The sequence below is a fragment of the Conger conger genome, chromosome 13, assembly GCF_963514075.1.
Source record: "Conger conger chromosome 13, fConCon1.1, whole genome shotgun sequence".
NCBI lineage: Eukaryota > Metazoa > Chordata > Actinopteri > Anguilliformes > Congridae > Conger > Conger conger.
Window position 1 is genome coordinate 43418792 of NC_083772.1, and position 14921 is coordinate 43433712.

Below are 14921 nucleotides of genomic sequence, written 5' to 3' on the forward strand. Positions count from 1 at the left end.
CTCCGTTCCTCACTCATCCCTCTCACTCTTCCTTCGTTCTGGGAATCGGCCGGGGATTTGCTGTGCATCTCTGCCGCTGTTATCTTAAGGTCCATATCACAATAGAGGGCTTTGACCCTCAAGCTAATGCTCATGTGGTTAGTCCATCAGTGTGCCTAGTGCAGGCAGCTGGTTTGGACCAAGCTTTAGTTTGATACGGACTGGGCCGGGATCAGAGCAGAAATGAGGAGCAATCCGACCAGCGTCTTCTCTCACAGTTCTCTTTCCTCATCTGTCCCTGTGGTATTCATCACTTACTTCCTCAATGTGTCATTGCCCTTTAGGCCAAGAATTTGACCATAGAAAGACAGCAAGACACATTTATCTATGTTCTATTGTACTATTCATTTAGTTCCCCACCAATATGCACCATTTTACATTTTGGAACATTAATATCCAGAAGTGCTTGTTCTAGGGGTATCTAGCCAGAGAATGTCGCAATGCCAGAAATTGTGAAATCGATGTAGAGATGGCCATTTTGAACAGAAAGATGAATAGGTCATGGCCCAGAATTATGGCATAATTAATCCTGAAAATAGTCCATATAATTCATAAGGGCAAGATTGACCTTATTCCCTCTTTTGCTCTAATTTTCTTGATGGCGAGAAATGTAGCAGGATGTGGTTTTGTGAGATGTGACCCACTTTTTAGAACGATTAGTCTCCATTCACGCCTGGATGACTTTACTCCAGCAATGTTTTTTAAAAATTGCCTTATTTTTTTCTCATTTCAATACATTGAACTGCTCCTCCAGCTCAAACCAACTGAAATCTGCAGTTCAGCCACAATACCTCCTAATGTCTGTACTTGTGCAGTCCTAATTCAGAATAGCATGCTGTTCCCTCAAGAAATGTATGTGTCCGCAATATTAGTTTATCACAGGGCTCAAACATGGCCTACTTACAGGTAACGCAATCTGCTATCTACATTTCTGCAAACAGTACACAGAAATGCGTCAGTATATCTTCTAGCCAACATGAACACTTGAAAACTAGACCATTGATAGGTGACAGACAATCTCTCTATCCTTTCACCTCTAATTTACTCTGGGTACTTTTGGGTGTTGAAAAGCGGAATGCACACGAATAGGCTTAACAACAGTTTTACAGTGCCCGCCAGGATTATTGGCAACCTCAATTAAAATGTGCAAAAAGTACAGTCATAAATTCTGTTTATTGTTCATCAAATGTCTTTCTTCTGTGCTCAGAAAAAATTGAATCTGAGGAAAAACAAATGCAAAATTTTTATTTTGAAGATGATGTCTGTCATAATTATTGGCATTCCTGCATTTAGTATTTTGTGCATCCCTTTGCCAAGATAACAGTGCCAAGTCTTCATAGAAATCTACTGGTTTTGATGCAGTCCATGATGCCATGTATCCTATCAAGGTTCTTGGGCTCTTTGGAGTAAAAACTGGACCTGCATAACAATGCCCCTTATGACATCAAACCCACCTTCGGTATTTATTCCCAAAGCCTCAGTCTTCATCTCTTCTGACCAGAGCATCCAGTTCCAATCTAAATTCGAGTAACATTTAGCAAACTCCAGAGGCTTTATTGTGTGATGGCCACAGGGGCTTTGTTCTGGCAAGCCATACACGTAGCTTGTTTTGATACTTGGCAACTCCAGGATGCAGCCATCTTCTGCAGTTCTCCAAGTGTGATCCATGGAGAAATGTTTGCTGTCTTCCTCACTGTGCGTAGGTGAAAAATACACATGCAGCCTCTTCCAGGCAAGTTCATCTCAGCTTCAGTCGCTTTAAACTTAATTAATTTAAACTTAATGAATGCCCTCATGGTGGGAATAAGTGATTTCACACATTAAACTCTTTTTCTCAGGCCACTGTTTGATTGACCTATGAAGGTCAACAACCTTTTGTCTGTGTGTTCTCTGATCTTTCCCATGTTGATGGATGATTAAAGGGTTTTGGCCTGTGTGTCACCTCATATTTATACCCTGGTGAAACATGAAGCTAAAAATGACCGCATAGTAGTTCCTAAAGACGTGCTCAGAAAAAAATGAAATATAAATAGGAATAATCTTCAATTATGTTCAACTATTTCTAGCATTGCCAATAATTATGACACAAGCTATGCATTTTCTTTGAATAATTTAACCTAAATTAACGGTTAGATTTCTCATATTTTAAGTGTCAAGATCATGCTAACAAAGACTTTTTTTTTTTTGCTCATATATTCCAGGGTTGCCAATAATTCTGGTGGGCATAGTAATTCTCTGGCTCCAGTGGTGTGTGTGTGTGTACGTGTTTCTGTGTGTATGTGCATGTGTGCAGGTGCGTATGCGTGTGCGCACGTGCCTGTGCGTGCGCGTGCATGCGAGTGTGAACACTTCCTGTACGTCACATCATTAGTAATAATTACGTGCGTTCCTGAGGGCAGCGGTGGGAACGAAAAGAGGGAAGGAATTTAAAAGGCTAATTCCTCCGCCTCTGTGTCCTGGCTCTCCGGGGTGCCTCCGACAGACCATGGAGTCCCAGATGGAGGTGTGGTATAAGGAGGTGGGCGAGCTGCAGGTCCAGGCCGCCTCCATCCCGCAGCAGGGCCTGGTGCGGGAGGCCATGAGCGAGAAGCAGTGCGCGGTGGAGACGCGGATCGTGCGCCTCATCGAGCCCCTGAAGGAGAGGCGGCGGATCCTGCTGGCCTCCAAAGAGGTGCACCAAGTCAGCCGCGACCTGGAGGACGAAATCGTGAGTGACCAAAACGCCTCGTACCGTCTCCATGGGTTTCCGCCCGAATGGCGTCAGTGTATGCTGCACCCAGACCCAGAATCTCAGCAGTCCTTTTTCCTATAATATATAACATGTTTTAATTACATTATAATATATATTACATTGCATTACATATATGGATAATATGTATTCTATAATATTCAATTTTGTTACTGTTTAAACATCTTTGTATTGTATTTTGGCCAACGTATTAATAAAAAACAGGCTTAAGGCTTAAGCTTTGGCTTAGACTTATACTTTGTTGAAATGGAAGCTGCAAGAGAATGAACATTTTGGACTTTGGAAATGTATTTCAACGAAAAACCAAAATACTTTTTTTTCCCAGCAGTGCTTATGGTCTACATTGGGAAATGTAACTCACTATTATTTGAGCTGCAACCATGTCGAATGGCTTTGTATTCACCCTATGCATTTAAAATACCAATCCAACAGTGTAATATATATGATGTGTTTGCAGTTGTGGGTGCAGGAGCGCCTTCCCATAGCCACCACCAGGGAGTACGGGAGCAGCCTGCAGGCTGTGCAGCAGCTCATGAAGAAGAACCAGGCAAGTGACCTCACATCGCCACGGCAACCCCATTATGCCTACATGACAGCCCAGATTCATAGTGACCAGAATAGTGGAATTAAGCAAGCCTTGCTCCTTCTGGCACCTTACACCAGTATGTTTGTGTGTGTGTGTGTGTGTGTGTGTGCGTATATGTGTGTGTGCATGTGAGAGTATGTTGGTTTTGTGTATACTGAATTTGTGAGTATGCTGGTCTTTTTTCCAGCTAATTCCCTGGCTTAGTTTTCTCAGCATCTGTTTCATGTTTCTGGCCAATGCTGGTTCACTCCTGTGTCAGACCACAACAAAACATTTTCACGTTATTATTTTTTTTCTTTTTGCGGGTGACCAGAAATGGATCGGCATTTGTTATGCAACACTGCTCTAAAGAAACGAGAAACAAAAATAAAAAAGAAACTGAATTCCACGATTCTGATTTCAAGGGCAGAATGCAGATTGAGTAGACTGGTTCCGGGGTCATGGTTCAAGAGTGTTGTGGATACACTGTTAGCTGAGTTCAGCTTCGTTCCTGAGAGGCCTGATGCAATTCTTTTCTGGAATGCATGATATACCACGACTATAACTGACCTTCAAACTGACGCTTGACTGAACGAGAACATTTCATTTGCCTTAAATGTTTCCTTGAATAATCCGTCCTCACATCCAGGAGGTATTTCTTGTAACCAGAAATCTGGTGTGTGTGTGTTCCTGGTTAGAACACAGTGGGCCTCAAGGACTGGAGTTGAGAAACATTGAACTTATTCCAATCACCTATTTTTCTCATCTCTTTTAAATAGAAGAAATCGTGAATTAGGCAAATGGAATGCCCTTGCTCCTTCAGACGTCAGTTGCAGACAGAGCAGATGTGTAGCAGATGAGGATGGGTTGATCCACAGGTCGATCATTTATACATCAGGCTCTCTGGAAAAATACTTCCACAAAGCATGCGCTGATGTTTTCTTCAATACTTGTGAGTTCAGTTAAGGGGTTGGAATGTCCTTAACCCATTATAGACCATAGAAAGGCCTATGAATCACAATGAATTTCAACGGTCATCTTGAAAAACGGTCGAATGATCAAATATAACGCTGGCCTCGTGTCCGTCTGTTAAAGGAGCAACGTGCAGGTTGCATCCGGGCTTAAAGATGGTGGATCGATTTCCAAGTCAGGAGCGAGGACAGGAAAAGAGTGGATGAAAATAAGCCATTGGAACGAGCCTACCGGTTCAGTAAGCTCACGGGTCCCGTGTTTTCTCTGGCGCCCCCCAGAGTTTGCAGCGTGAACTGCAGAGCCGGCGGGCGCGGATGGAGGACGTGCTGGACCGGGCGGGGCTCATCGCCTCGATCCGCAGCCCGGAGGCGGACTGCGTGCGGGCGGGGCTGGAGCGGCTGCGGCAGCTGTGGGAGGCCCTGCGGGCGGAGACGGAGCAGCGGCAGCTCACCCTGGACGCCATGTACCAGGCCCAGCAGTACTACTTCGACGTGGCCGAGGTGGAGGCCTGGCTGAGCGAGCAGGAGCTGCACATGATGAACGAGGAGAAAGGCAAGGTAGTGTTAGAGTGCAAGGAGGAAGCACGCGGCGAACGCTGTAACGTAAACTCACCGTGTTCCCAACAGTTAGCGCACCGTGTTCCCAACAGTTAGCGCACCGTGTTCCCAACAGTTAGCGCACCGTGTTCCCAACAGTTAGCGCACCGTGTTCCCAACAGTTAGCGCACCGTGTTCCCAACAGTTAGCGCACCGTGTTCCGAACAGTTAGCGCACCGTGTTCCCAACAGTTAGCGCACCGTGTTCCCAACAGTTAGCGCACCGTGTTCCCAACAGTTAGCGCACCGTGTTCCCAACAGTTAGCGCACCGTGTTCCCAACAGTTAGCGCACCGTGTTCCGAACAGTGCAAACTTCATGACAAATATTACTTTGAGATCAGCTTTGGTTTTTGTGTGTGTTTAAATTACAATTACTTCTGTTTTCATACAAACTTGGTACGAGTCAGCATACAGTGACTTGGTAGAAGTGCTCCACTGTGATATTGTGGTGGGGAAGCTGTTGCTAACGAGAGACTATGAACCAGACAGGCTTATAGTAAACAGGAGCTACCACAATGAACGAGGAGAAAGGCGTAGTAGTGCTAGTCCAAGAACAAATAGCCATAAATGTTCTTTATTCTGGAAATGCGGGAGCATTTTTGTTTTGTGCGGATCTGAGTTCTGCCTTCTCCCCAGGATGAGCCCAGCACCCTTCAGCTGTTGAAGAAGCACCTGGTGCTGGAGCAGACCATCGAAGACTACGCAGAGACGATAGGCCTCCTCTCCCAGCAGTGCCGGCAGCTACTCGAGCTGGGCCACCCAGACAGGTGAATATCTATGTCTAAAAACATTCTTGTGTCTGTAAAGACATTCTTGTGTCTCTCACATGTTTCTAAAGCATTTAAAGTTACCCTTCTGCTTCCAGGGTCAATTTTCTGTGTCGAAAGTTACCATCGTCAGAGTCAGTGTGGTGTGTCTAAAGTCAGAGCTGAGTCTACAAAGTCACCATTGCTTCTCTAAAGTCAGAGTTGTTTGTTTAAAGTCACCGTTGTGTCTCTAAAGTAACCATTGTGTCTAAAGTCAGAGTTGTCTCTAGAGTCTGTTCTGTTGTGTCTTTAAACTTTTCTTCAGAGTTGTCTCCTAAGATTTTATATCCAAAGTACATCCAAAGCCTGCACTGTATCTAAGTCAGTGTTGCGTCTCTCTTTAATCCCTCCAGCGAGCAGATCAGTAAGAGGCAGTCGCAGATCGACCGGCTCTACGTGTCCCTGAAAGACCTGGTGGACGAGCGCAAGTCCCGGCTGGAACAGCAGTACTGGCTTTACCAGCTCAACCGGGAGGTGGAGGAGTTGGAGCAGTGGATCGCTGAGCGCGAGGTGGTGGCCAGCTCCCCGGAGCTCGGACAGGACTATGAGCACGTCACGGTCAGTCTGCCAGTACCCGCAACCTCCTGACCAGGACCAGGGTTTCAGAGTCGGAGTGGTCCCTGGTCTAAAATCCAGCTACACCAGCTTGTCCTGCTTGAGTATTGAACTGGTCAAATTGGTCTAGCTGGTTATGAGCTGGTCAACCAGCACGGACAAGCTCAGCGTAAAGCTGGTCTAGCTGGGTGTGATCTAGCTGAGTATGAGCTGGTTGCTTGTCTGAGCTGGTAGCTGGTTGGCTGGTTGGTTGGTGTTTCAAAACATAGCTTGAGCTGGTCAAACCATGTTGAGCTGGGGGCTGGTCTGAACTGGTCAACCAGATACCAGCTGTTTCAAAACCTAGCTTGAGCTGTTTTTTAGATTAGCACTTCTAGCCTAAGACTGCACATCATCACCCTCCAGAAGCCTGGTCTGAGCCTGCAGACGTTATGGCCTTTGAATTGCTGGGTCAAAAGAAGGGGATCAGAATTTTAATCGGAGGGAGGTGTAGGACAGGGGAGAGATGGAATTGCCTCTGGGGTATTAATCAGGAGGTTAGTAGCACGGGGGCAGATGGGGTTGGGGGTTCCCAGGGGAGCAGGCTGGCCTCAGGCAGAGAAGATGGGGTTTGACATCCACAGGGCCCTCACACAAGACTCTTAAAGTGATTTAGAGAATTAGATACAGAGAAAGCGGACAGCATTTGCACAACATTTGCATTATCACAACATGACGTGAGCTTGGAATTATAAGGTTCTGTCTGCATTCTGAGTGGTTTTTGAGATACTGAGCTTCAGAGATACCAAAGTGAATGGGCTCCAAGCGGATTTAAATGTAGCATTCTTTCAAACAGTGTTTTTGTGCAGATTGCGGTTAGAACATAAAGTCTAATTCTAAGGTCTATTGAGGGGTCAGCCACAACACTGGAAAAGCAAGAAAAAGTGAGAGAAGTCAGTGATCAGTCTTAGACCGAATAGATCCTTTGACATCTGAGGTTTAGGCCAGAGGCCATTGTGAAGTGTATTTTTTGACAAACATTTGTAAACATTTGAAATGCGTTTGTCGACTCTCGCCGGTCACACGGCTCATGTTGTCTTTTGCAGATTTTGCAGGAGAAATTCACAGAGTTTGCCTCGGAGACGGGCTCCCTGGGCCAGGAGCGGGTGACGGCGGTGAACCAGATGGTGGACGAGCTGATCGACTACGGGCACGCCGACGCTGCCACCATCGCAGAGTGGAAGGACGGGGTGAACGAGGCCTGGGCCGACCTGCTGGAGCTCATGGAGACGCGGGCGCAGATGTTGGCCGCTTCGCACCAGCTCCACAAGTTCTTTTCTGACTCCCGAGAGGTACTGTAGGCCTAGAATGATTTTTATTTGTTTGTCCTCTGGCACCCCTAGTGGCAAAATATCATAACTGCGTAAACCACCTAGCCAAACAGTTTTATCATAATAATTAGTAGTTTAGCTGATGCGTTCATCCGACGCAACTTACAGTTGATTAGACTAAGCAATGTGGGGTTAAGGGCCTTGCTCAAGTGGCTACATTGGGGCTTGAACCACCAACCTTCCAGGTTCCAGTCATGTACCATAGCCACGACAGGCTGCCCCTTATAGTTTTACTATTTGTGTGGATCCATGTGACTAGAACATAGTAGAAATGTTGTGTGACTTGTCAAATGAAAAATATATTTATGAAGAACTATATCTAGACCTTTTCAGGTTTTTCCCCCAGTGTTTTGACAGTTTTGGAAGTGGAAAAATAGCCTGAAGCAAGGGTTGCAGCTAGCTCACAGCTAATCTTGCACAGTGGCTACGTTTGGACAAACCTCTGTTTTCTGTGACTGATGATTTATTCAAGAAAATAAACTGTCTTCAATGACTCATCTCTAAGAAGCAAAGGATTTTTCATTGTTTAAGATTTACATCATTAAGATTAAGAGTTACTTACATAAGATGTACTAGTTAGTGTTACATAAGTGACATTTTCTTGGGCAAGAACATTTGGGACAGTTAAGATTAATTATTTCGCAGTAAATGTTTTATTTTCAGAAGGTTTTCTTAGAAGTCTCCATTCATATCCATGGAGGCCTCTTCACTAATTAAACCCAGGAGTAGTCAAGGACATTTGTCCAAATAAGGACTACGGTATTTCCGCATGTTGCTTGGAAATAGGCATCAATTCATTAGAAGGAGACAGTTGATCCTTTAAAGTACCCTGAAACTTAGTAATAACTGCAAATTCTTTTTAAATCAGTGGGGTAAAAATTAATATTTTCTGAATGTGTACATGTAATGTCAGCTCTGACAAATTAAAATGGAGTCAGTTCAGTTAATGTTCAGTTAAAAGGTTGGCGTTTTAAACACGCCGATGCTGTGCTGTGGTGAATGTGTGAGGACGAGGAGGCCTGGTGAGACGGTGAGGTGACAGTTGGTCGCCCCTGGCGATGGCGGTCGCTCTATGTTGCAGGTCCTGGCACAGATTGAGGACAAGCAGAGGAGGCTCCCGGAGGTGCAAGCACGGCCGGGGGGTATGGCCAACACCAGCACCCTACAGAGGCTCATGCACACCTTCGAGCAAGACATCCAGCTACTGGTCACACAGGTGGGCGGGCTGATTCCCTTCTCTGTCAGATATGTAGAAGAAAAATCTTTCATTTGAATTGTCGAGGAAAAGACCACTGTGAGCAGGCATTCTTTATTACATGCAGACAATTCACAATACATCTACAGGGTACTTTCTCAGCGAGTTCTCTGATATATGTATTCTGAGTTTTACGTCAAAACTATACACATGGCACATTCTATGTTGTTCCATCCATGTTCATATTCTTCTTGTTCCTGCTGAATCAACTCTGAGGAAAAACATCTTTATCATGAGGCTGGGCAAGACGACTGTGTCTGACTGCTGAACAAACAGACAGACACAAGCACACATGCGATTGCTTAAAAGTAATCCCTTAAGTGGTCCTGGCCACAAAGGTGTGCAGGCCTATTCCCGTCCTGCTTGGAAGTTGAACTACAGTGTCTGCTCATTGAAATCACAAATGAAGTCTCTGTTGGTCCATGCAAGGTGACGAGCCCTGCTGTAAAAAGAAGATAGAGTTTACACAGAGACGGAAGAGTTTGGACCGGGGCAGAAGAGTTCAGACCAGGGCAGATATAGTTCAGACAGGGTCAGATGGAGTTCAGACAGGGGCAGAAGAGTTCAGACCGGGTCAGATGGAGTTCAGACAGGGCCAGACAAGTTCAGACAGGGGCAGAAGAGTTCAGACAGGGGCAGATAGAGTTTAGACAGGGAAAAATAGAGTTTACATGACATAACAAAACATAATGACGAACAGGCCATTCAGCCTAGCAGTGCTTGCCTTCTTCTATCGCTAAAGTGTACGTTTGCCTAAAAGCTAAATAGCACCATATCAAGCCTGGTCGTGACAACCCCCAGTTTTTCTGCCTCCACTAGATGTCCTGGCAAGCTATTCCACACAGTGACCACTCTCTGTGTGAAATAAATACTTCCTAATATCAGTGAAGAATATATCCTTTGCCGATATGTCTGTTTGGGGCTACTCTTGCTCTGTTTTGGGGTGACTCCTGCTCCCGTTCTGCAGGTGAGGCAGCTGCAGGAGAGTGCCGCCCAGCTGAGGACGGTCTACGCCGGCGAGAAGGCCGAAGCCATCGTCTCCCAGGAGCAGGAAGTGATGCACCACTGGAAAGACCTGCTGACTTCCTGCGAGGCGTGCCGGGTGCAGATCACCACGGCAACGGACAAGCTGCGATTCTTCGGCATCGTGCGCGACCTGATCATGTGGATGGAGAGCGTCATCTGCCAGATCGGGACGGGAGAGAAGCCCAGGTGGGTTTCGCTGCTCGTGTTGTAGTCACTCCCACACCTTCACACCTTGCTGCTGTGTTACCCTGCTAGCACAGCCAGTACAGTATAGTTTTTGTTGTTTCTTCTGAAGCTGGTGTGGATTTTTTTGTTAGAGTATGTAACAATCAAAATATAAGGGCAAAACATTCTTTACTCAAGTTCTATAGTTTCCACGGTTTTGAATAGAGTGCCTTTCTACTTGATTCAAGTTCTAAAGTACTGTAATGTTCTTGTTTATTCTATTTTCCAAGCAAAAAAAGTACAAATTAGTTATATATTGCTGGCTACGAGTACAATTTTATCCACCTATAGGGTACCACCCCAGTGACAAGCATTTGTACCTTTATTTCTGAGAGTGTAGGTTGGCATTCTGTCACAACTAGAATGGGGGTCAGCCCCTTGGTGGTGCAGTCGTTAGCACTGTCGCCTCACACGGCAAAAAGGTCCTGGGTTCGAATTCTGAGGCCTGTCTGTGTGGAGTTCACATGTTCTGCCCATGTCTGTGTGGGTTTTCTCCAGGTACTCCAGTACAAATGCATGCTGGTTACACTAATTGGAAATTGCATGAGTTTGTGAGTGAATGATGTTCATGCCCTGCAAGGGTTTGGGGACTTCCCTAGGGTGTATTTCTGCCTCTATGTAATGCATGCTAGGATAGGTTGCTCCCCCTCCACCCCATGACCCCGAGCAGGTTAGGTAATGGATGGATAACCCTCATTCCATTGCAGTGAAACTCAGTAATTAATTAAGTCTCAATACCACTATGTCTCAAAGCTCCTCCTTCCGTTGTGATGTTTTGATAAATCATAAACCATAAAAATGTCATAATGCTTTACTTGAGGCCCTGGCCATAAGGCTGATATAACACTGTCATACACAGGACATTGAAGCTGTCACAAGATGGCACAACAGATTATGTCAAATGACATAAAACTGTCATACCTTTATCTGTAAATTTTACAACAGTAACAGTATAACAGATTTACGGCATTTGACTTCAAGTGACATCATCTGTTATGCCATCTTGTGTCCAACATTTCCTCTCAGGATCTCTTCCGAGGGGCTCTCTGGCTCTGCGGCTGCCTCGGCCCCGCGTGCTAACCGCCCCGTCTCTCCTCGACGTTGCAGAGACGTGTCCTCCGTGGAGGTGCTGATGAACTACCACCAGAGCCTGAAGAGCGAGATCGAGGCACGCAACAAGAACGTCTTCCATTGTGTGGAGATGGGCAAGACCCTGCTGGCGGCCCGAAACCCTGCGTCTGAGGAGGTGAGTGTCCCCCAGACCCGCTCACGCTCCCACACCCGCCCGTCTTACCGCTACGGGCTGGCCAGCTGCACCACATCCCAGGGCTCACCGGGACAGCCTACTTTGCACTGCAAAAAAGTCTCAACAAGTAGTTTAGTCTTATATTTGGACTTATTTCTACTATTCCTTAGCTAAATAAGACAAAAATATTGGGTGAGACCAAATTTCAAGATTTGCCAATGTCGTTAGAAATTTTCACTTGTCAAGCAACAGTAACTTAACTTAAAAAAAGTTTCTATGATAAAATTTTAAGTCTGATTAAAACACTTCTTAATACAGAATACAGTCTTTTGTAGTGTGTGCATATTTTGACCTGACTGTAATGCTTTCCAGTCGTCACACAGACACACAGACTTAAACTGGGTCTATTTTTTTAAGTCTCTATATTTCAGCCATTGTTAGTGTAGCATGCTTGCCCTTTTCACTGCTCTAAAGGGTCTTTGTCTTGCACAGATCAGAGATAAGCTGGACAGAGTTATAGCCAAGCAGAAAGAGCTTACCCAGAAATGGGACCGGCACTGGGAAGAGCTACAGCACAGTGAGTACATGTCGTTCTGCATGACTTGGTCTGTCCACCCAGCTGAAAAAAACAGCTGAAGCTCGGTTTGAAACAGCTGGTAGCTGGTTAACCAGTTCAGACCAGATCCCACCTCGACATGGTTTAGCTGGTTGACCAGTTCAGACCAGATCCCACCTCAACATGGTTTAGCTGGTTGACCAGTTCAGACCAGATCCCACCTCGACATGGTTTAGCTGGTTGACCAGTTCAGACCAGATCCCACCTCGACATGGTTTAGCTGGTTGACCAGTTCAGACCAAATCCCACCTCGACATGGTTTAGCTGGTTGACCAGTTCAGACCAGATCCCACCTCGACATGGTTTAGCTGGTTGACCAGTTCAGACCAGATCCCAGCTTGAAATGGTTTGACCGGCTCAAGCTACAATATGTTTTGAAATTGCTCAGACAAGCTATGAGCACTAGCTGATTGACCAGCTGGACGAGCTTCATGATGCTGGTTGACCAGCTCATAACCAGCTACTGTAGACCTGCTTATGACCAGCTTTCAGCTGGCATAGCTGGATGTCACAGCAGAGCATACAACTTATGGACAGACCTAGTCATGCTACACACCGTGATCCAAATGCTACAGACTAGAATCCCATCAAGAAGTCAGTCAACCCACATACAAGATTGCTGCAATTATCTCGCAAAACCCCTGTAGTGTAGTGTATGATTTGAGCTTGTGTTTAAGCTCTCTGTCGCCCCCTGCAGTGCTGGAGATGCACCAGTTCGCTCAGGAGGCCGTGGTGGCAGAGGCCTGGCTCACCGCCCAGGAGCCCTTCATCAACAGCAAAGAGCTGGGCGCCAGCGTGGACGAGGTGGAGCAGCTGATCCGCCGGCACGAGGCCTTCCGCAAGGCCGCTGCCACCTGGGAGGAGCGCTTCAGCTCCCTGAGGAGACTGACTACCGTACGTCCCTCCCCAAACACCCCTAACCGCTTCCTGTCTGTTAAACCAGAGTCCCACACCATGACTCTTTAACTCCTGCCCTAACCCGAAACACTCCCAACCGCTTTCTGTGTCAGTTAAACCAGAGTCCCACACCATGACTCTTTAACTCCTGCCCTAACCCCAAACACCCCTAACCGCTTCCTGTCTGTTAAACCAGTACATACATATTGAAGCTATATTTATGTACATATTGGATCTGTATTTAAGTACATACCACAGCTATATTTGGGTATACATTGAAGCTGTATTTAGGTAAACATCCTGTATTCGGGCATGTTCTGACGTGTTTGTGGTGTCGGCTCAGGTGGAGAAGCTGAAGGCGGAGCAGAGCAAGCTCCCTCCGACCCCGCTGCTGGGGCGAAAGGTGTTCCTCGACCCACAGGAGACGTCCCCCGCCCGGAGCACCGCCTCCTCCCTGCTGCGGCAGACCATCTACGAGCAGCCCGAACCCGCCGCCCTTGAAAAACAGCACCTGGAACCTCCCTCCTCGTCCGTGTCCCGGAGGCTGGGCTCCATGGTGGCCAACTACACGCCGGTGATGAACGGCTCCAACTACCGAGGCCTGGACCGGGCCGCGGCCGCGGCAGGGGTGGCCGTGGAGGCCAAGGTGGCCTACGTGCGGCAGGACCTGAAGCCCGAGCGTCTGCAGCCCAGAATAGACCACATCCACGAGGCGGTGCGCCCCCTGCTGGACTTGGAGAGGGAACGGGAGCGGGAGAGAGAGCGGGAGGTGGTAGTACCGCCAACGGTGGTGATAGCCGAGGTGGTGACCCGGGACCGGGAGCTTCTGAATGGCGCAGAGTCGCCGAGGGACCCCCGCGGTAGCCGCTCGGACCCCCAGATGGACTACCGGCGCGAGCGGCGGCTGGAGCGGGAGGCCTCGAGCGAGCAGGAGATCCAGGCGCGGCGCGACGAGCTGCCCCAGGAGGTGTGGAGGGAACGCAGGGAGCGGAGGCTGGAGCGGCAGACCTCCAGCGAGCAGGAGGGCTACGCCCACGAGGGCCGGCGGAGAGACCGGCACCGCCTGGAGAGGCAGGAGTCCAGCGAGCAGGAGACCGCCAGGGAGCAGTCCGACAAGCGGTCCGGCGGGTGAGGGGGTGGGGCGCTGCACGCATCGTACTGTGGGGACAATAACAACACACCCTCACACTACAGGGACAATAACAACACACCCTCACACTACAGGGACAACACACCCTCACACTACAGGGACAATAACAACACACCCTCACCCTACAGTGACAACACCGTCACACTACAGGGACAATAACAACACACCCTCACCCTACAGGGACAACACCCTCACCCTACAGGGACAACACCCTCACCCTACAGGGACAGCACACCCTCACCCTACAGGGACAGCACACCCTCACACTACAGGGACAACACCAACACACCCTCACCCTACAGGGACAATAACAACACACCCTCACCCTACAGGGACAACACCCTCATACTACAGGGACAACACACCCTCACCCTACAGGGATAATAACAACACACCCTCACCCTACAGGGACAACACCCTCACACTACAGGGACAATAACAACACACCCTCACCCTACAGGGACAATAACAACACACCCTCACACTACAGGGACAACACCAACACACCCTCACCCTACAGGGACAACACACCCTCACACTACAGGGACAAAACAGCCTCACACTACAGGGACAACATCAACACACCCTCACCCTACAGGGACAGCACACCCTCACCCTACAGGGACAACACCAACACACCCTCACACTACAGGGACAAAACAGCCTCACACTACAGGGACAACACCAACACACCCTCACCCTACAGGGACAACACACCCTCACACTACAGGGACAAAACAGCCTCACACTACAGGGACAACACCAACACACCCTCACCCTACAGGGACAGCACACCCTCACCCTACAGGGACAACACCAACACACCCATACACTACAGGGACAACACCAACACA

The 14921-nt window shown here is 47.8% G+C and overlaps 1 protein-coding gene across 1 annotated transcript in view; it reads left to right on the forward strand.

Moving 5' to 3' along the window:
• LOC133107681 (spectrin beta chain, non-erythrocytic 4-like) overlaps positions 1 to 14921 on the forward strand; it is a 71120-nt gene that overhangs the window by 48317 nt on the left and 7882 nt on the right. Inside the window, exons 20-31 of the mRNA XM_061216751.1 lie at positions 2522 to 2746; positions 3246 to 3335; positions 4604 to 4882; positions 5558 to 5688; positions 6081 to 6285; positions 7368 to 7613; positions 8734 to 8868; positions 9875 to 10119; positions 11266 to 11404; positions 11897 to 11981; positions 12718 to 12914; positions 13261 to 14045. Coding sequence (XP_061072735.1) covers positions 2522 to 2746; positions 3246 to 3335; positions 4604 to 4882; positions 5558 to 5688; positions 6081 to 6285; positions 7368 to 7613; positions 8734 to 8868; positions 9875 to 10119; positions 11266 to 11404; positions 11897 to 11981; positions 12718 to 12914; positions 13261 to 14045 — 2762 coding nt within the window. The remainder of the gene's footprint in view (positions 1 to 2521; positions 2747 to 3245; positions 3336 to 4603; positions 4883 to 5557; positions 5689 to 6080; positions 6286 to 7367; positions 7614 to 8733; positions 8869 to 9874; positions 10120 to 11265; positions 11405 to 11896; positions 11982 to 12717; positions 12915 to 13260; positions 14046 to 14921) is intronic.